This window comes from Myxocyprinus asiaticus, chromosome 12 (assembly GCF_019703515.2).
Source record: "Myxocyprinus asiaticus isolate MX2 ecotype Aquarium Trade chromosome 12, UBuf_Myxa_2, whole genome shotgun sequence".
Classification (NCBI taxonomy): Eukaryota; Metazoa; Chordata; class Actinopteri; order Cypriniformes; family Catostomidae; genus Myxocyprinus; species Myxocyprinus asiaticus.
The window spans coordinates 27024005-27045099 of NC_059355.1; the positions used below are offsets into that span (position 1 = coordinate 27024005).

Genomic DNA, 21095 nt, shown 5'->3' on the forward strand with positions numbered 1-21095 from the left:
TGGCTGTGTAAAGGCTGCCTAACATTCGGTTTTTTTTTTAAGTTAGTGCTGTCCTTCTTGCTTGAATAGTTGCCTGAGTGATCTCTTTGCGTTTATTAGGTTTCACTGACGTTAGCTCGGCTCGGACGGACCAGCACAGAGTGAGAGTGTTGAGCCAGCCGAGCAGCTCATTATCCGGCAAGCTGGTCCCACAGTGGCAGCGGCTGTGAGCCTGGAGCAGAGGCACCGAAGCACTCAGCAGTGTAATAACATCTCTAGAACTGCTCCCCATTTGTCCCTTATTCTCCCAGCAATGACTCTGACACTCACCTTTCAATTTGACTGGCTTTGTGGCATGCTGAGAATCAGTTTGAAACTTTTAAGTTGTTCTGAACAAGGTAATGGACTATCTGCCTGTAATGTCACGCCTGTCATGTAAACTCATCTGAGCTTCCAGTATTGTGAACACCTATATCAAAGGGTCAGTCTTTAGTAGTAGTAAACTTTTTTTTGTCTGTTTAATAGAAATTATTGATCACAACTAAGGGAGGCAATTATCAACGACTTGGCAATGCGTTTTTATTACATCTGTTGGGATTGTGTTTCAAAAATGTGATATAATGATGTGACATACAGTAGCTTTGTGTGAGGAACTGACAGAAAACCAGTTCTCTCCCCACCCCCCGTCCTGTTAATAAAGACTAAATACATGGTGTAGAGATCACTTTTTACTTTGAACTCATTTGAGGGTACTGGGATTATGCATTGAAGCTCTCCAGGTGGACAAATTAAGTCATCACCCCTCAGCGTTCCCCCTGGTGTTGCTCAGAAGCAGGGGCGTCACTCTAAACAGCATAAGACCCCAACTTAGAAGTTGTCCCACATTTTTTGGGCATCTACCTTCCATAAAGAGCCTGTTCCCTTTTTCTTCCCTTAAGACTTGTGTTTGCATTTGCTAACCCAAATTCTGGAAATGCCATAGAGGTGGGCATGCATATTGGGGTCAACAAGGCTCCTGGACAAGATGGATGTGTGTGGATAAAAGGCAGTGCTGATTAACTTGTGTTTCCCAATCTGAAAGTCAGGGAACAATATTTCTGGTTAGGGCTGAAACAATTAGTCGACATTATCGACAACGTTGACAATAAAAAAAAAATTGTCTACAAAAATGTTCCTTGTCGAGTAGTCGTTTGATCTCATTTAACGTAACGAGATCACATTAATCTCTAATGATGATGCACGAGAGCAGCACTGCCTGACTGAGGAGAGGAAGAATTACAGCGCTCACAGTCCAGATGCAATCTAAACTTTCCAAACAGCTTCAGGTGATGTAGATTGCAAAGGATGAGGAAATTCTAATGCAAAAATACCAAATAAGTAAATACAGAAGCACTCTCGTTGTGGAATAAGTGGAGCAGGAGCAAAACTCGCATGTCGAGCGTCTTTAAAGGACACACCCTGGCGTTGCATCTTTAATGCAGTTATATTTAATGCGTTATAGCTTTATTAAAGTTAAAATAATACGGAAGCAGATCATGTAAATAACTACAAAGTCCGAAACTGGCATTTCTCTGTGTGGTCAGTGCCTCTTCTATGAGTTGCTCAGAGTGTCCCGATCTAAGGGGGAGAGATTGAAACTGCACCCGGCTGACGCACACTCTGTTGCGGGGACATTCATCCCTCGAGCACGCACGCTTAATGCAGCTAGATTATAACGTAATGGCTCATGACTTATTGAATCATAATATATGTCACTGTGCATTTCTTATCGTGAAGAAAATTGGCAATATGCAGCTTTATTAATAAGTGAGGGTTTAAGATGTATTGAAGTGAACAAAAAGGTGAGAAAAGTAGTCTTCGCCCCATTATACACTGCAACAAAATACGTTTGTTTTTTTTTGGCTTGTTTTCCATTATAAATATATAAAACTCCTTTAAAACAACGTACCTTTTCTTTAGCAGCTATAATGCAGAAGAAAAAAATTGTTATCTGAGAATGTTGAATATAATATTGAAAATACAAATATTTTAAAATATCTAAAAATCCTTTAAAAAAAAATGCATTCACCTGAGAAGCAACATATTAGATATTTAGACTTACTTTTAGAGAACAGATCTTGAATATAAGTGTATTTTGTCTTTACTGCACTCGCAGAAGTATAACCAAGTGAAAAAATACACTTATATACAAAATACACTTATATTTAAGAGACATTCCCTTAAAGCAAGTCTAAATATCTTATATGTTGCTTCTCAAGTAAATGTATCTTGTGTTAAGGATTTTTTGACTATTTTAAATGGAAAACAAGACAAAAACACTTGATAACAATAGGATTTATTTCCCCCTTTAATTCAGTGAATTTCATTTAGAGGTATTTTTAAAAGATGATTTTGTCCTCTTTATTGTTAGTAAGCATGTTTAATACAACCTTTTAAGTCGGAGCACAATCTGAATAATCGGTTAAGAGCTAATGATTAATCGTTGCAATAATCGCAGAATAGTTGAATAATCGTTCTAATAATCATTAGATTGATCGATTATCAAAATAATCGTTAGTTGCAGCCCTATTTCAGATACATATGTGGCAGATTAGGGTAGACTGTGATGGCTGTGCATTGGTTTAGATATGGTGGTGCCTGGCCCATTTAAAACAGTGCTCCTCATCTCAGCAGTGATGTCTAGAGAGAAATGGATTTGAAACAGTTTCACAGTTCTGTTTGAGTGAAGAAGTGTATTATTTTTGATAGCTAAAATACTGTAAATCCAGCATAATATGCAGAGACAACTATAAGTAAATCATTTGTAGTTTTATTTCCCTGAGATGTGAAAAAACACTGTGGTGCTTTCAGATGGTGCTCTGTTTGTGTTATCATTCAGACCAACCCGACACAGGTTAGGCTAGAGCAGTGGCATGAGTTTGGGGAGGAGCTATCTGTTTGTCCAACCAATGGAAGATGAGTAGAGTGTTTTGGTCATCTATTTGAAACAGTAAGTATGTTTATATGCACAAGCTGATGACTATCAAAAATCAGCTTATTAAAGAAAAAAAAATCTGACAGCGCAAGTCAATCGTGTTTACATACGATTTTAAGTTATCAGGTTTTCTCCAGTTATGCCAAAACAAACAGACATGCGCACAACACTTGCACACATTGGTTAAGCCACCAGAATGTGCAGAACATTTTTTTTTTGCTTAAATGGTTTTCTTTTTATCAGTGTAACATCATAAATAGTTTAAGGCATTTACATGATCTTACATGTCGGCATATTAAAGGAATATTTTGGGTTCAATACAAATTAAGCTCAATTGCAAGTTTTTGCTGCATAATGTTGATTACCACAAAAATGTATTGCATTTCTCCCTTTTAACCCTCCAAAAATTCTCCCCATTCACTTCCATTGTAAGTGCCTCACTGTAACCCAGATATTTGCTTTTTTTAAAGATAAGGAGGAACAGGTTGAAATTGTTTTTTGTGGTAATCAACATAATGCCACAAATGTTGTTGATTGAGCTTAACTTGTATTTAACCAAGAATATTTAAGGCTGATGATGCATGTAAATGCACTCAGTCATATTTTTTGCAGTTCCTTTTGGTGATGCTAGTGGTGCAGAAATTACAATCTTAAGCTTGAAACTTCATGAGATTTTCTTTTTCTACAGAGCAAAAACTTTGCTACTCTAAAGATTGAATTTTGAACACCCAAGGCTCAAAATTAACTAGCATTAGTTAACCAAATAAAATGTTTGGATCCCATTCTGTGCTGTAGATAGAAAACGCCATTATATTTTGTATGTTTGGTGTTTACTGATTCCATGCATTTCTCCCATCTTTGGTATTAGTCAATGATTAATCATTGAATTGTGATTCTATTTCTCACGTTATGCATCAGTATTTTTTTGTAATTTTTTATTTTGTTTATTATTTGTGTATATTCATATCCTTTTCTATGGTTCAATTAATGAAGAAATGTATCAGCCTTTCAGCTTTTAGTATTTAGTTCCATGCTAAACACTAAGTGTAAAGCTGGACTCTCTAAAAAAGTATCCTAGGCCTAGTGTTACTCTGGTTGTGTTTCTGGTAGTTCTTTAAAACTGTTTTATAGTGGCCACAGGTTCCCATTTATCTGTGGTTTTAAGATTAATCTCTACCTCTCACTGAGCATACAACCTCCAATCACTCATGAAAAGTTTATGCGCAAATGCTTGGCTCAGTGTAGCCACAAGCAATATGTTTAATGTCTTGTGTTGAAATAACGGTACACTCTTTTTCGTTCTCCTCCTCAGAAATACAGATATCAGGATGAGGGTACCACATCGCCTCCAGAACACAACTCTCCTCACCTGCCCGGGGAGGTGTGTCCTCCTGAGCTGGTGCAGGTGTCGGAGAAGAACATCTCACAGATTGAGAATGTACATGGCTATGTCTCCCATTCACACATCTCTCCTATGAAGGTAAAAATCTCCTAAATTCCTGGCAGTCTGACACAATTCTGTGCTGCATGGCATCTAATCTGTATCACTGTCTACTCTGTAAACATGTATAAATGCTGTGCGTGATAGAATCTCCATCAGTGTCCTGCTTACATGCATAAACACACTCTAAATTTCATTCACATACACTAAATTAGGGACACTTTAGTGGAAAAAACTAAATGTGTTTATCTAAATGTAGAGCATCATATCTACAATAAATATTCAATGTTAAGTGTTTTGGGTTGAAAGTTGTGTAGCTGGTGAAGAATGAAGTCGTTGCCACAAATATTTCCCTGGTCATAAATCTGTCCTATATTGAGCAAGCTTAAGTGCAGTGCTGCAGTGCTGTTTGGAGGTATACCTTTAAACCTGTGACAAACTTAACTGTTGTGTTAGTAAAGTTCATCATGCTGTGCAATATATCATGTCCATTGCAGAGAAAACTGGTCACTAGCAGCCCTTGAAAAATAATATCTCTTCCAAACCCTATTGAACTGCCTTAATATCTGCTGCCTACATAGACAGCTGCCTTCTTAGAGGCCGTTTACACTGAACTAATTTTTGCTTTTTCTGTGTAAACATGCGCTAGATGTACATTGTTGAACGTTACATATCTTGCTGTTTTTTCAGCATTTCGTGCAGGAGCGCAGCATTTTTAAGACGCCGTGTCAAATTAAAATAACTTTTAAAAACTCGTATTGAGACATCTGCCTGATTTGACTTTTGACTATAGACTTAATTTGATATTAGCATGTTGCTAAGCTAATGATGCAATACTCTAATACAGTGGTTCTTAACTGGTTCTTAACTGGTTTTGCTTCGGGACCCAGATTTTACATAGGAAATCAAGTGGCGGCCCACCATAGTACAAACATAACTTGTATTTAATGTATCCTGAGTTGCATTTCCTTTTATCTTGTGTAGTTTTGTTCATGGTTTTCAAGTATAAGGGCATGCATCAAATGACATTATTTTTGCTATTGATGTCAACAACAAAAGCTATAGGAAGTTTTCTCTCCCCCTTTTAAAAATGTAAGAGCATATTTATTCATATGCTATGAGCCCATTATTATCCCGTTTGTTTCCTAATTTCAAACAGAATTACACAGGAGGAAAGGCTCCTCATTACCATGGTTAGGTCAGTGTAGCTAGTCTTAAATAATACTAGGCTAATAATAAATTATATATTGATGGAAAAAAAAAAAATACTAACTGAAACACATTTTGAAATTTTAACTACAACTGCCACTGTTTATATAAAAATGAGGTCTAATAGATTCTACCTATAGATTATTTCATGTGAAACTATAACATTTTGTCAAAATATAACAGTTATTTTTACTCATGTATAATCGTGAAACAATTTTTTTTTTTTTTTTTAGCGCATAGCGTAGTGCTGCTCTTTTCCTCCTCATTGCTGTTTGGCATGTCAGGGCTGCCTACTGTTTGAGAGGTTTGACTTGACTTCCCATTGGCACCAACAATCATCCATGCGATTATCTAATCGGCCAATCGTGTGACATCAGCGCAGTGCATAAAATCATTCTGATACGGGTCAGGAGCTTCAGTTAATGTTCACATCAACCATCAGAATTGGGAAACAATTTGATCTCAGTGATTTGGACCGTGGCATGATTGTTGATGCCAGACGGGCTAGTTTGAGTATTTCTTTAACTGTTGATCTCCTGGGATTTTCACACACAACAATCTCTAGAATTTACTCAGAATGGTGCAAAAAACAAAAAACATCCAATGAGCGGCAGTTCTGTGGATGGAAATGCCTTGTTGATGAGAGAGGTCAACAGAGAATGGCCAGACTGTTCAAACTGATAAAGTCTACGGTAACTCAGATAACCGCTCCGTACAATTATGGTGAGAAGAATAGCATCTCAGAATGCTATTCTGAGATGCGGGTTGGTGCTGTTTTGGTGGCACGATTTTGACAACAAAATCCTACCATGATGCATAAATACTTTTGCAATTCAAATAACATCATTATTCTTATTTTTGCATTACAGTAATAAATGTATATTATTTTGAATTGGGTTGCTTAAATGTTAATAAAATAATGTTATGATACACAAAATCTTAATGGTCCTAAAAATAGCCTTCATTTTCTCAATGAAGTTTGGGGTGAAATATGACTTGCGCATGATTTTTTGACACATTTTGTGACATTCACCCCATTAGAAGCTGAACGCCTCATCACATTAGCCAAAATATTTAATAAATGAAAGCAAGACGAACATAAGAGCCAACAGGGATATGTAAAATTGAGAATCAAGCGTGTTCCAGTTCTGCTGAATTTTTTTCTATGGGTGCAAATTCCATCCAGGCCAGATCATAAATTAGCACTGTCACTTACTGGTCTTGTACACCTCTCCCCCAAAACTGTAAATATTCCTTATTATTTACAGTATAAAAATAAACCCTGCCCTACAAACTATGTGGCAGTTTTAACAACCCATAATTCCCAGTGCAGAGAGAGCAGTGCTGATGTAGTGATGTGTTGTGCTGTGGTGGGCTGAGATCAGTGTAGTCCCCTACATGCCGACAGAGCAGCGCCTGACAAGCCCAGCCTGCCATCTCCGATCAGCCTCAGCTGTGCAGAGCACAAGCGAGTGCGCTTTCCCTACGTGTTCGTACACACACACACACACACACACACACACACACTCACTCTGTCATCACTATGAGCCTGCATTCCTCCTAAATCAGTCCATGTGCTCTAGGCTGATGGTGCTCTCTGGCTGCTCGCCCAGCTGACTCTCTCTCTCTCTCTCTCTCAGAGTCAGATTCAACAAAGCTTTACTTGCATTATTGGCAGCATTTATAATATTGCCAGTGTGTATACATTACTTTTAGTACCAAAATAGGGAACACAGAAAATAAATAGGGTGAAGTAATTAAAGAAATACATTATATAAAATAAAGGGGACAATTATTCTCTCTTTCACTCTCTGACTCTACCACAATAATATGAGTTGAAAGATAGTGTACATTGTACTACAAATATCCACTGCTGCAATTAATGACCTCTGGTAGTCTGATGACAATTCTGCTTATGATGTAAAATGATGATTCAAAATAATTACTTTCAAATTAGTCTGAGCATGTGATGGTCTGTCCATTTCTGTCATTATTAGTGACTGCAGCAGTCTGCCTCCATCTTGTGGCTTTTATTTGTAATATAACCATTATTTCCATTTCAAGTTACATTTGGGGCTCAAGCCTTTCTTTTGCGATCCCATAAAAAAAACAGTGCTGTCACATTTCTAGCTGTGCTAAATGTAAATTATGTTTTTTATAGATTCAGCAGTGTGAATTTTTTCCAAGACTCAGCAAAATACAGCAGCACATTACATAATTTTGTTCAGATTGATTAATTTTCCCATGAATCGGATCTTGCTTTACACACTCTCTGTCCTAAACGGTGATGACGTGCCTGCACTCTTTCTGTGGCACACGACACATGAACCACATGCCCCAGGTCAGGTTTCTATTTACAGAACGCTCTACTGGCAGTCAAGACACAGGAATGCTCTCATCCAGAGTAACGGGATTGTTTAACCTTTTGGTTCAGTGGAACAGTGCCTGAAATCTCCTCCAAAAGCAGATACACTTTGTTTAATGTGATATTGATTTACGGTCATAGATGCTTTATTTAATGTTTAATGTCACTATTGTTTAAACCTCTATTCCTAAATATGGGATTGTGGTATGATTCCCTGCATGCTTGGCTGGGACTTTAGGCACAGATGGAATTGACATCTTGAGGCTCCCCATGTCCCACAGTTGTAGTGTTCTGTGACCAACCTGCGTGCCTGCAAAGGTCCACAACAGTGTCGATACTGAAGCACTGCGGTACTCCTTTGTGGTGTTTTTATCGGGATGAATAAATAGTCTGTTTGTCACTGCAGCTTCTACAATAAAAAATTTTTTTACGTGATATTTCATACTGTATGAAATGCAGAGTGATAATATTATAATGGACCCTATTCACAGACTGTGATGACACATTACCGCCTTATTTAGCAGCGTAAATTAGCAAATTCTGTATATTTTTCATTTAAAAATTAATTTGAACATTAAAGTATTTTGTATTATATTACCCTGAAATTGGTTTTAAAAACGAGTCACCACAGCTGCGATGAGGTTTCTTATACAGCTGCTGAGATAGTGACAATACATTTTTAATTTGGAAAGTTGTGGAAGTTAAAAGTGGAGCAAGCGTGTTAGCAAAAATTATATTTACAGATGTCTCCCATTTACTCCCATTAAATTTTAGGGAGATTGTGATTTACAGGCCTGGAAAAGTCATGGACATTTTTTTAAATCTAAAAGAAAAAGTTGTGGAAATTCCTATATTGAAGATAGTTTTTCTAGTAATGCTAAACCAGTTCTAAACCATTTATATTTTATATTACAATATTAGCTAGAAATAGTTATTTGTGAGTACAATCTTTAGAAAAATGATTTCTAAAAAGACTATCAATTAATTGCCAACAAAACCCTTCATCAGCCAACTAACAAGGACAATTGCATCTATGTGAACTTCTGCAGTTAATCCAGGATGAACTTCAAAGACATTAGTCATTAATCTTACAGTTCATACAAATTCTTTGTTTTAAACACTGACCCTTAACACTTAGTTTACTAATTTTAAACCAAGACTTGCACTATACATAAGTAATATTCGCATTATATTCATGATGTTAGCCAGAGGGGAACTGGCCCCCACAGTGAGCCTGGTTTCTCTCAAGGTTATTTTTCTCCATTAACCAACATCTTATGGAGTTTTGTGTTCCTTGCCACAGTCGCCTTTGGCTTGCTCACTGGGGTTATAAATACAATTTTTATTTAATTACTTATTTTTAAACACAATTCACTATCGTATTTTATAAAACTACACAATGATGACTCTTAAGACATTATAGATATTACAGTTTTATCTTCTGTTAATGCCTGATCTTCTGTAAAGCTGCTTTGAAACGATGTGTGTTGTGAAAAGCGCTATACAAATAAAAAATGACTTGACTTAAAAATCCTTACCCAGTAACAAATGGAAAATCTTGGAAAGGTTGTGGAAATTCATTGGTCAAACATTTTGGGAATCCTGTAACATGTGTTACAGTAAATTCATGTAACTAAGCTGACGTGTTAACTTTGTCAGCCCAAATAATAATAGTTAAAATTATTTATCCACATCATCACTCAAAAATTTGGTCATTACCCTCACTTAAAGGAATCAATTTCTCACCCACACCTGTCATATTACTTCTGAAAATATGTATTAAAACATGTGGAGTTGTATGAATTACTTTTATGATGCCTTTTATGTGCTTTTTGGAGCATAAAAATGTTGGCACCCATTCACTTGCATTGTATGGACCTACAGAGCAGATATATTCTTCTAAAAATCATCATTTGTGTTCTGCAGAAGAAAGAAAGTCATACACATATGGGATGGGATGAGTAAATGATGATAGAATTTTTATTTTGGGGTGAACTATCCCTTTAATTGAATTTGAGAGTTTTTAATGTCTTTCATTCAGATTTATTCAGTTTCATTGAGCTAACATAATGTAGTTGGATTAGGTCAAATCAGTGTACAATATTAGTTTAAATCAAATTAATTATGTCATCAAACTCAATTTACATTCATACAATTTTTCAATTTATTTTCTTATGTTGGGCCAACATTTCTTTTATTTATAATTAGTAGAAGCCAGGTGAGCAAGTGGAAGGACAGTGAAACTGTTGCACTTTCAATTTAACTCAAATCAAGTATAACTTAAAAGTGAAAGTTTATCCTCAATCTAAGCACAAGCGCCATTCTTCACCACAGTTGTACACCCAACAATTGTACACTAGTTTTACAAGTGCTAAATTAGCACCACAAAAATATTCATGAAGTCCAATGGATGGATGGATTTTTTGTGTTGAAAAGCCAGGTGTTTTTACTGATTCCCACAGACTCTTTCAGAAATCAAACAATAGGAATCAATAATGTCTTTCCATCTAAAATGATACACAGCTGATACATGTGAGCACATTGTGACCCATCTGTCTATACATCCTCTGAATGTCTCCATGCTCTGGCAGTGATGGCATTGTATTACCTTAAGCCACACTACTTAAAGTGTGTGCCCTGAGTGTCTGCAGTTTGATCATCTTGATGATCTGTGGTTGTGAAAGAAGAAAGCTTTGTATGTGTTCTGCACTATTGAACGATCATCATTATGACATTATGAGTGATTAGAGTTCAGTCATTAGGCTGAAGTCATCTCATGCTGCCCATTACTCTCACCCATCTGTGCCTTTGCTAGCTGCTTGTTGTTGTGGTTTGTCAGTATCTGCATGGGATTCAATGAAGGCTACCATGCTTTCCATGAAGATAAATACACTTCACTCTCACTCAAAAGCTGCTTGTGGGCACATTGTTTGATGTGTGTGTGACTGTTCTTGTGAGTTTGTGTTTGGTACTCATATTTATGACCTGAGCTGCGTGCCCCTCTTCAGGTAGAGTCTCTGGAGTATGTTTTTGACGGGCCATCGACATTAGGAGGTGAGGAGGTCCCAGCCCCCGCCTTCGCTTCGCTTTACTCACATGCTTGTGACACACTGATGCAGGTAAAACTGTGCATTGCTCTAATTTACATTCACAGATTTTTCATAATTATTTGCAAACTATTTTGGACAGAGCTCTACATGTGATTATTAAGAGAATAATTTAGAGAAAGTTGTGTTGTAGTTTGCTTTATAAGCACTAGGTGGCAGAGATGTCACAGTGCAAAATGGCTCGTGATTTCTGTTAGTTTTGTTGCTTGAAAGATTTGACTAAAAGGTGAATTTTTCAAATGGTGTATTGTGAAATATGCGATTTAAGTTGCTGAAACATGATTTTACATATTTTTTTTTACCCCTTTTTTTCAGTATAAGATTTACTGTTTTCTGTGCTATAGCCTACAGTGTGTTGAAAGATTGAAGATTAAAAACAGAAACAAACTTACTAATAGTAAATTAGTAAAAAAAAAAATTTATATATTGGTTTATGTGGGACAAATAAACCTTGATAGCTAAAAAATAAAATAAAAATCAGTTATTCAATTTTTATGTAGTTGATGTTAATCATGTTATTCCAATAGAAATAACCATACTGCTGTTTTGGAAGTCTTATGCTCTCTGATAAAAATGGGCTTATACATTTAATTTACATTTAACTTGTCTTTTTGCACAGTTACTCCAATAAACCAAGTATTGCAGTGAATAATTCACAGAATATTTATACCAGCTGTGTACAGAATATGCATTTGCTATTTTACAGCAATTGCTTTGTAACTCTTGCCTCTCTCTGTTCACATGTTCAGAGAGTTGGTTTGTGTCCACTGAACAGAATGTCATACCGCCTTTTAAAGTGGGCATTTGGCGTTTAAAAGGGTTAGCAACAACAAAACATTTTCTGGGGGAGGTTTTGAAACCGAATTCAGTATCGTCCTTATATAAAAACCTGCAGGCAGTGGGTCTTTTTGGAACTAGTTATTTTGTAGCTATGACTTATTGAAATGGATTTTCTAAAATATGACAATGAATCCTGTTCTTAACAGATCTTGATTTTCATTCTTTCTCACAGTGAAGATTCAGACAGGGATTGTCAGTGTGGGACTAAATTAACCCCCAACAGAACAAAAATCAAGAGTGAAGAATAAAGACTCCAGCATCACTACAGAATTAGGGAAGTTACTGTAATGGGGCTTTTCCACTACACAGTACAGCTCGACTCGACTCAACCCTGCTCGCTTTTTGGGGGTTTTCCACTGTGGATAGTACCTGGTACTTTTTTTAGTACCACCTCGGTTGAGGTTCCAAGCGAGCCGAGCCGATACTAAATGTGACGTCAAAACCCTGCAGATCACTGATAGGTCAGAGAGAATCGTCACTACCAGCGTCACTGGATTTGCGACACGGGACATCAACCCGTTAGTTTTAAAGTTAGCAACAGCGACAGCAATATCCTTTGTTCATATGACTTTCGAATTATAAAAAGAAATGGCTGTGCGCAAAACCACGCCGTGGTCAATAAACAAGGTGCAGACGTTCCTCTCGTTAGCGACGAACGAAACGACGCAAAACAAAAAAGTCTTTCAGGAAGTGTCTCAGCTGTTGGTTGCACACGGCTATCACCGGACCTACGAACCGTGTAGGGAAAAGTAAAAAAAAAAAATTAAAAGTGACAACAGAACCATCAAGGACCACAACAGCCGGAGTGGTTCAAACAGAAGAAAGTGGAAGTGGATCGAAATGGACGCTATCTATGGCAATAGACTGGCGAGCAATGGGAGGGAGAGTGCCCTGGCGTTGTTGGAGTCCACGATGGAGGATGGTATGTTTTGTTACGTTAACTCTATATTCTGCTTGAAAGCTTCACTTTATTTAGTTGACCAGCTACTGGAAAGCTTGCTTCTAAAACAACCAGGTAAAATCACCATGCAACAACTGCTTTATGCAGCACAATGAGCTAGTAGCTAACAGCTAGCGGTCGTGTTATTGTTTATGGTCAGTAATGTTTGTCACGTTTAAGATGATGTCATGGCAGTAGAGGCGGCGCAACTATGATGATCAGCCTATAATCCCACCCACGTTGAGGCGGCACTAAACTGCAGTGGAAAAGCAAGCTCAGAAAAGTAAAGCGAGCAGTGTCGAGTCGAACCGTAATGTGCAGTGGAAAAGCGCCATATGTGTTTCAGTGTTATTTAACTGCAATCAGGGCCGTGACAAGGTGATTTAAGTTGGGGGTGCTGTAGTGGGAGGTGCAGTTTTTGCATGTGCATGGGTTATTGTGGGCCACACATAGCACTGGCACAGACAAATAGACTTTACTTAAAGGGATAGCTCACCCAAAAATGAAAATTCTCTTATCATTTACTCACCCTCATGCCATCCCAGATGTGTATGACCTTCTTTCTTCTGCAGAACACAAACAGAGATTTTTAGAAGAATATTTCTGCCCTGCAGGTCCTCACAATGCAAGTGAATGGTGACCAGAACTCAGAAGGTCCAAAAAGGACATAAAGGCAGCATAAAATTAATCCATAAGACTCCACTGGTTAAATCCATGCTGTGTCTTCTGAAGAGATATGATAGGTGTGGGTGAGAAACAGATCAATATTTTAGCTCTTTTTTACTATAAATCTCCTCCTTTGACCAGCCCCAACCAGTAGGTGGCAATATGCATGAAGAATGCGAATTGCCAAAAAAGACAATGACTGTGGAAGTGAAAGTGGAGATTTGTATTTAAAAAGGACTTAAATATTAATTTGTTTCTCACCACACCTATCATATCGCTTCAGAAGACATGGATTAAACCACTGGAGTTGTATGGATTAATTTTATGCTGCCTTTATGTGCTTATGGAGATTCAAAGTTCTGGCCAGCATTCACTTGCATTGTATGGACATAGAGAGCTGAAATATTCTTCTAAAAATATTTGTTTGTGTTCTGCAGAAGAAATAAAGTCATACACATCTGGGATGGAATTCTTTAATACACTGTGTAGGGGTCCTAAAACCGATTTTAACGAGTTTGAGCAGGTTTCTGCAAACTTTTTTTTAAAATTCCAAGCATAACGTCACCTTGTAATATAACATATGCTACTATAATACTGTAACAATCACTGTTTATGAACGCGAGTAGTAGTGAGATTTATTCTCGACCATACAACAGGTAACAGGCTACACGAAGCTTACGAACAATTCTCTCTCAAAATCTTTCACTCATTTCTCTCTCGCACACCCCCTGCGCCATGAACGTGCACACACACCGAATCCCCCAGAAGGGCAGCTTTCCCATTATGATTCCAACACGAAAGCACAATCAAACTTAGTGCATTCAAAACATTAGAATACTCGCACATAATCTTTAAACACGCTACAATATAAATTAAATGTATGCCAGTTTTGCAACTACTAGATCCCGTTGCGCACAGCAGACAAGAACATGTCCAAATTTTAAGTTCAAAAGCCCAAACTGCACAGCACACAAGAACATAACCGAATACATTTTAGCAGAAAGAGTATATTGTTGTTTTGTTTTATTGACCTTTTAGAATTATTACAGGTTCATAAAGACCATTAAAAACACTGAACTATTTTGCTGTTACAATGGGACATCAATACTAAGTAGACCTAAAATTAAAAATAGACTAAATTTAAATTAATCCAAAATTATAAATTTGAGTTAGCTCATTTAAGATCTAGTATGTCACATCACAGACTAAATTCTAAAAACCGCTGTCATTTAGGAGTCTGCACATTTAGGGGATTGTTGATCTCCTGTATCTCTCAGTTCTACATCTTGGGATGGTCAGTTTATTTGAAATCCTTGTCGGATGACCTGTGAGCTCCTCCCTGAGGGGGGGAAGCCAGTCACTGAAGTTGGACTTAAACAGCTTTCTTGCAAAGCCAAGACACAGTTGAGTGCATCTCTCTACCAGAGTGCACAAACTGAGGGTGCAGAGAGCCTCTGGGAACCCTGAATACCTCTGACCAAGAATGATTTTACAAGCCCATTTCTGTGTGCCTTCCAGTCTTTTGGCCTGGTCTACAGTCAAAGATCTGTGCCATACAGGGACTACGTACTCCAGTACCGGACATACATATTCCGTATAGATGGAAACCAATTCTGGGTCTCGGACACCAAATTTCTTCAGGCGACGCAGAGCAAATAGCTTCCTGTTCGCTGAGGTCTACATGTAGTACACCTGACCTGATCAGGGAGGCACTGTACTGCCACTGTGTGACCTACAGCATCAAAGGCCTTAGCAAAGTCTGTTGTAATCAGTGTGCACACTATGCCTGAAGCATCACAAGCCTTGTATGCAAAGTCCATCAAACTAACTAAATTGTGTGTTGTGGAACAGTTCTGTTGGCTGCCAGATTGCGTAGGATCTAGATTTGACGTGATGTCATTCAGAATCCATTATGCAGTGAACTGTTCGCAAATTTTCGAGAGCCAAGCTGTTAATGAGACTGGCCTCAATTCGTCAATGTTTGGTGGGGAAGATTTTGCTATGGGGACAACAGTAGCCTCTTTCCATTGTCTAGGAATGACCCCCTCATCAAGCAAACTATTGATGATGTCACAAAGAGGGATACTGATCTCACATGCAAACTCCTTCAATATTCTTGGGGGAATCATGTCTGGGCAAGGGGATTTTTAGCAATTAATGGAAGACAATCTGCTACACACATCCCACACTGGAATAGTAGGTAGTGGGAGGGACAGTAAAAAAGGAGGTAAAGTGACTGGGACATTTTGACAACCTTTGTGTTGACTGCATTAGCAAATGTCAAAAAGTCCTGAGAATTAATTCCAGGGACATTAATTTAGTCTGCCTTTTTCACAGTTTTGCACATCGATTTAATTTGGTTGTGCCAAGCTCTAGAATTCACTTTTTCCATGCCTTCCACTTTGGATTTGTAAAAGTGTTTTTTAGCCTTATGTATTTCCTTTTGGACCTTGTTTCTGTAGGATTTCACCAGGGCACTTGATTTTCTAGTCTTAAAGGTTTTTTGGTGGATTAAGTGCTTTATCTTGGGGGTGATCCATGGTTTATCCGAGGAATAGATTTAGATTTAGAAAATAGATTTTCACTGTCCTCATAGTTAAATGTCTATCAATTTTAGGCAGGATAGTATTGTAAAAGGCGCTGACTTTTTCCATTGGTGCTGGTTGCCATGGATGAGTGGTAATCCACCTGCCAAACTCGCTCAAGCCAGGCACCCTTATAGGTTGTACTACCCATTTAGTGCACTGAAGAGGTCTTAATTGTGCTTTAGGACACAGTTATGGTCACTTGAGCTAACGGGAGGGAGAATCTCAGGTTTCAAATACACTGATTTCGTATTAGTGATCATCATGTCAAGAATGGCTTCACCTATGGTGTTGTTCTGAACCACCTGACAGTTTATTATCTAGGCAGATGTCATGGACTCTGAGGTGGTTGAAGTCTCCAAGAATTACAAGTCCAAAGTCTGGGTACTTAGTAAGAAGCAGGTCAGATGAGGCTATTAGATGTTCAATGAGTTCATCCTGGTGTGGTGATTGAATTGGTGAATACACCACACACACAGCAATAGCAGATATGTGCCGTGGGAGTCTCAAGGGTCTCACTTTCACCCACAGACATTCTAGATAATCTGGAACACTGATACAGGTTAAGGGATATGATGGAACAGTCTCTGATATACAGTGCAACACCTCCACCACGACAAGTGGTTCGGCATTTGGAAAACAATGTGTAGCCGTCATATATATAGCATATCAGTGTAATGTTAAATTGTACTGTCAACTGTTAAAATGAAACTGCTTGGTGGCAGTAATAAACCAAACACATTACCATAAGATGCATGGCTAGGTGCTCCAATAGTTTCCAATACCAGTGACCATGATGCTTGGCATTGAGAAATATTTATAAATAATGATTACAGTATTCAGTGTTGTAAATTATTTCTCAAGACTTCCTCAAGCATGCAGTTTTTAGGAAAACTTATCAAAAAAATAAAAACAAAGACAAAGAAAAGAACAACCATTATCTCGACACCAGGGGGTGCTGCAGCACCTGCAGGACCCCTACTTCCCATGGCCTTGTCTGCAATGACAAGTGCCTAGTTTGCACTTGCCATTTTTAAAGGAATGGTGTACCCAAAAATAAAAATTCAGTCATAATTTACTCACCCTCATGTCATTCCAAACCTGATTTTTTTTTTCTTATGTGGAACAGATAAGGATAATTTTTAATGAATGCCAACACTTTCAAGCTTAAACAAGGACCTAAAAGTAGTAAAAGTAGTCCATATGGCTTGTAGGTCACACTCCAGGTCATCTGAAGGCTTACAATAGCTTTTGGTGAGAAACATATCGCAATGTAAGTCATTGTTAAAGAGGCCCTATTATGCTTTTTGGGATTTTACGTTTCCTTTAGTGTGTAATATAGCAAAGTTACAAAGCACAAAGTCCACGCAAAAGGGAATTATTCTCTCCCACAGACAACTCTGCTCAAGAACTACAAGAAACGGCTGGATTGTAGTCCAGCCATTTCTTCTGTAAGTATCTACATCACTATGTAACACATTTGCATAATGCCCGCCTAAGGGCTACTTTGGCCCACCCTCAAACAAACGTAGTTATAGCCAGGATTATTTGGGTTAGTGTTGTCGCTATGTTGAGAAGATGCTGTTTTATTCACTGCAACCGCAAAACCTCTTTGTTTGGACTTCCAAAGGCAGACGAATTGAAGAATCAGTGGTTAAAATGTATTTTTACCACTATTCCTCAGCAGTACAACCACAAACAATGCCGGATTTTCAAGACAGTTACTCCTGAAAGATGGTGCAGTTCCCACTTTGTTGGGACAATCTGGCACTTCAGAATCACAACCTGTATGTAAGCTTGATTATTTGTGGATTTATCTGCTACCTAGAGTTCAAATGCGGAGTTTTGTATTGTAGCTATGGTGTACACCCATTGCACAGATGTAGGCCTCTGCTAACCTGCTTGATTATGTTATTGTGTTGAAATAGTTTTGCTAATCAGCTGTGGGCCCGCTTTTACCTACAGTTGTGTAGAATTATGCAGATTGATTGTCATTCTTACTATCATGAATAGTGATCAAGTGTGGAGATGGATTTTATTTTTACCAATGGTAATTTTACGACTGCAATTCACGGTAGTGCTCAGATAACTTGCTTTGTAATGTTATTGTTTTGGTAAGGGTTTACTATTCAGCTGTGGGCTGGCTTTTACCTTAAACTGGGTAACAAAATGGTCGATCTCAAGAGTCTTATATAATTATATAATTACAAGCTGTAATGTTACGGCCGCTATCCACGATAGTCCACGGCTAACTTGCTCACTAATTGGGAGTAAGCCTCTGTTCTCCGTTCATAGCTTGGGTGAAAAAAGTTCGGCTACGTCCATTCCAGCAAAATATGACTAACTTAGATGCACTACGTGTCTTTTACTTGAAGCTTTGTTAGGTTCACAATAATCAACAGTGTACTTGTAAGAAAGCTACAAAAGTAAAACTTACCACTGTGAAACGTCCTGCTCAAGTCATGCTTCCGAAGCTGGTTCGGGTTGATCATCTTGTTCTTCCAAACTTTCATTATCGGACTTGGGCTAGAGCTGTTATGGCAAAAACCGACGCCACTGTTAACATAGTTACAATAGTGTTTACAGCTGTTAAAGAAGCCTGAAACTGAGTTATGGTAAGGGACGTTACATTTCCAACATGCGGTTGACCAATCACAACAGACTGGGCCAGCTGACCAATCAGAGCAGACTGGGCTTTTCGGAAAGGGGGGCTTTAAAGAGACAGGACCTAAATAAGAGCATTTGAGCAGTGGATGAAAATAGGTTTAGCAGAAATGTACAGTATGAGAAAAATAATTTGTTTTTTGAACATTAAAGCATGTAAACCTATTCTAGTAGACCCCCAAAATAAATTCATGAACCTGTAAATTAGCATAATTTGGGCTCTTTAAGAGAAAATCTTGATGTCCATTATCGCTTATGTATATCCAATGGGCGTCAAGATTTTCACTGAAAAATGACTAAAATTTCGAATTGGTTCTCATCAAAATCATATGCTTTCAGAAAAAAATATGATGCACAAGCTGCATTTGGGTTTTCCTTTCAGATATTAATTAACATCCACTGTCCTATTCAATTTACACTTTTTACACAATTTTACAAGTTTTGGTCCATGTATTGGCTTTTTCAGTCCTTGTGTTGACTATTTCAGCCCTGCAGTTAGTCTTGACAAAAATAATTTGGAATAAGGCAGTTTGTTTAATTGAATTATATTCATGTTAGTGAGACTTCTGTATAGAAGTATTACAATTAGAATTTGTTAAAATTTATTTAGAAGTGTAATTTACAGTGCTGTGTTTACTTCTTGGGGTATTTGGATATTTATAAAACTGTATGTTTATTTTTGGTGAAATGTCCAGTATTTTCACCCTCTTCCATATGACCCATGATTGTTCTATCCAGCTGTCTTCATATAATATATTTCTTATACTTTATGTACTGGTCAATAAACCAGTATTGGCCCTCTTTAAATGTTTCCTTCTCTCCCCCATCCGAGAACAAGACACACATATGTGTCTGTGAACTAGAAAATGAGGCAATTCTCTTGTTTTTCTTTTGTTGATTTGATTTAGTTCATAATCTTTTCATGTTCTCCGGTCTCTGACTTTTCCATCTTTTTATAGTGGTCTTGTCTTTAGTCTCTGTCATCAGCAGTGGAGAGTAATGCAGTTGGAGCTGCAGGGCAGTAAGTGCATTAGTTTTGTCCAGCTGTGTACAGTAATGGGAGGTGGAGGTGTTTCTGCCTCATGCTGTCTTGAATTCTAATAAGGTGCTTTTCTGACTTTTTGGTACAATCAGTAATTTGTCTTAGCCAGTAGTGTCTGTGGGGACAAGTAGGTCTGTGGTGGGGGCACTAAGTGTATCTTGAGCGTAAAGACTGCAAATCCAATGTGTTAACATTTACAAGTAAAGGGACACATAGCAACTGTTGACAAGGATTCTCAATGGATGCACTACGCTCTGACTTCCCTTGGTGTTCCTTTATAGTGCTCATATCATATTTATCTTATAATGTTCTCGCCTAGGTTCCCTTGTAATTCCTCCGTTGCACACACAAACGAAGATATGCTACAAGGACCACTGACGGCGGTTTCGACGCCTGTACCGCACTGTAATGGCCAACATAGCTCAATCTGTCATTGCTCTGTGTTTGGCGCTTCGTTCAAGAGCGGGTTTGGGTATTAGCAATAATGAATAATTATCAAAGATAATTGTTTGATTTTGGTGCTATTTGTGCTATCAGGCTTCTAGTGTCCTACAGGCTGCAGTCAGGCTTTATAACTGTGTGTAGTCCTGCCTTTGTCTCTTATCTGAGTACATGATGCCCAACATCTGTGATCTTCCATTAGCATGCCAAAGCTGGCAACTCATACTGATATTTTTGGCTTGTTGATTTGGTATAAACTTGTAGATAGGGCTTGACATTAACTTTTTGGCTCACCAGCCACTGTGGCAAGTGATATTCCAAAGTCACTGGCTAGTGATATTCCAAAGTCATTAGCCAAAATACCTCACCCCACAAAAAGTGATAAAGGTAACTGGAGACTGTAACTGCATGCATTTGTTATTTGAACAAGAATAATGTGAGTTTAGCAGGACACAGGCCTAATGATTTAAGTCATCTCTTTATAATATCTGAAGGCAGAAATGACCAGTCAAAACAGGAGTTGGATAAAACAGGAGGACAACTTTGTAAATAATTTGTCCAATAACCCCTGACTTTAACCATTCTAAATTGCACTTGCCTTCATGAAAGTTTACCATTGTTCTTCCGTTGTTTAACAGTGGCATTTGCAATTAGGCTGTTTAATGTTAGCGCTGTCTCGCAGTTTGAGAGGTTCAACATCCTCCATAGAGCTTTATACTAGAATGCTCTCAGTAGAATTGAAATGGGTCACATAAGTTTTGTGGCCTCCGCCGGCCGGCATGATATCGAGTGAAGCCCGACTGAATCATGCAAGTTTCACTCTGCGCTGCCTCAAATAGGGC

The 21095-nt window shown here is 38.0% G+C and overlaps 1 protein-coding gene across 8 annotated transcripts in view; it reads left to right on the plus strand.

Moving 5' to 3' along the window:
• Positions 1-21095, plus strand: part of LOC127448861 (disks large homolog 1-like) — a 228700-nt gene that overhangs the window by 96231 nt on the left and 111374 nt on the right. For 5 of the 8 annotated variants that reach the window (XM_051711729.1, XM_051711730.1, XM_051711731.1 and 2 more), the window contains one exon: positions 4266-4433. In XM_051711729.1, coding sequence (XP_051567689.1) covers positions 4266-4433 — 168 coding nt within the window. Of the gene's footprint in view, positions 1-4265; positions 4434-10976; positions 11088-12753; positions 12838-21095 lie in introns of those variants that run through there. The other 3 variants (XM_051711726.1, XM_051711727.1, XM_051711737.1) reach the window with 2 other exon arrangements.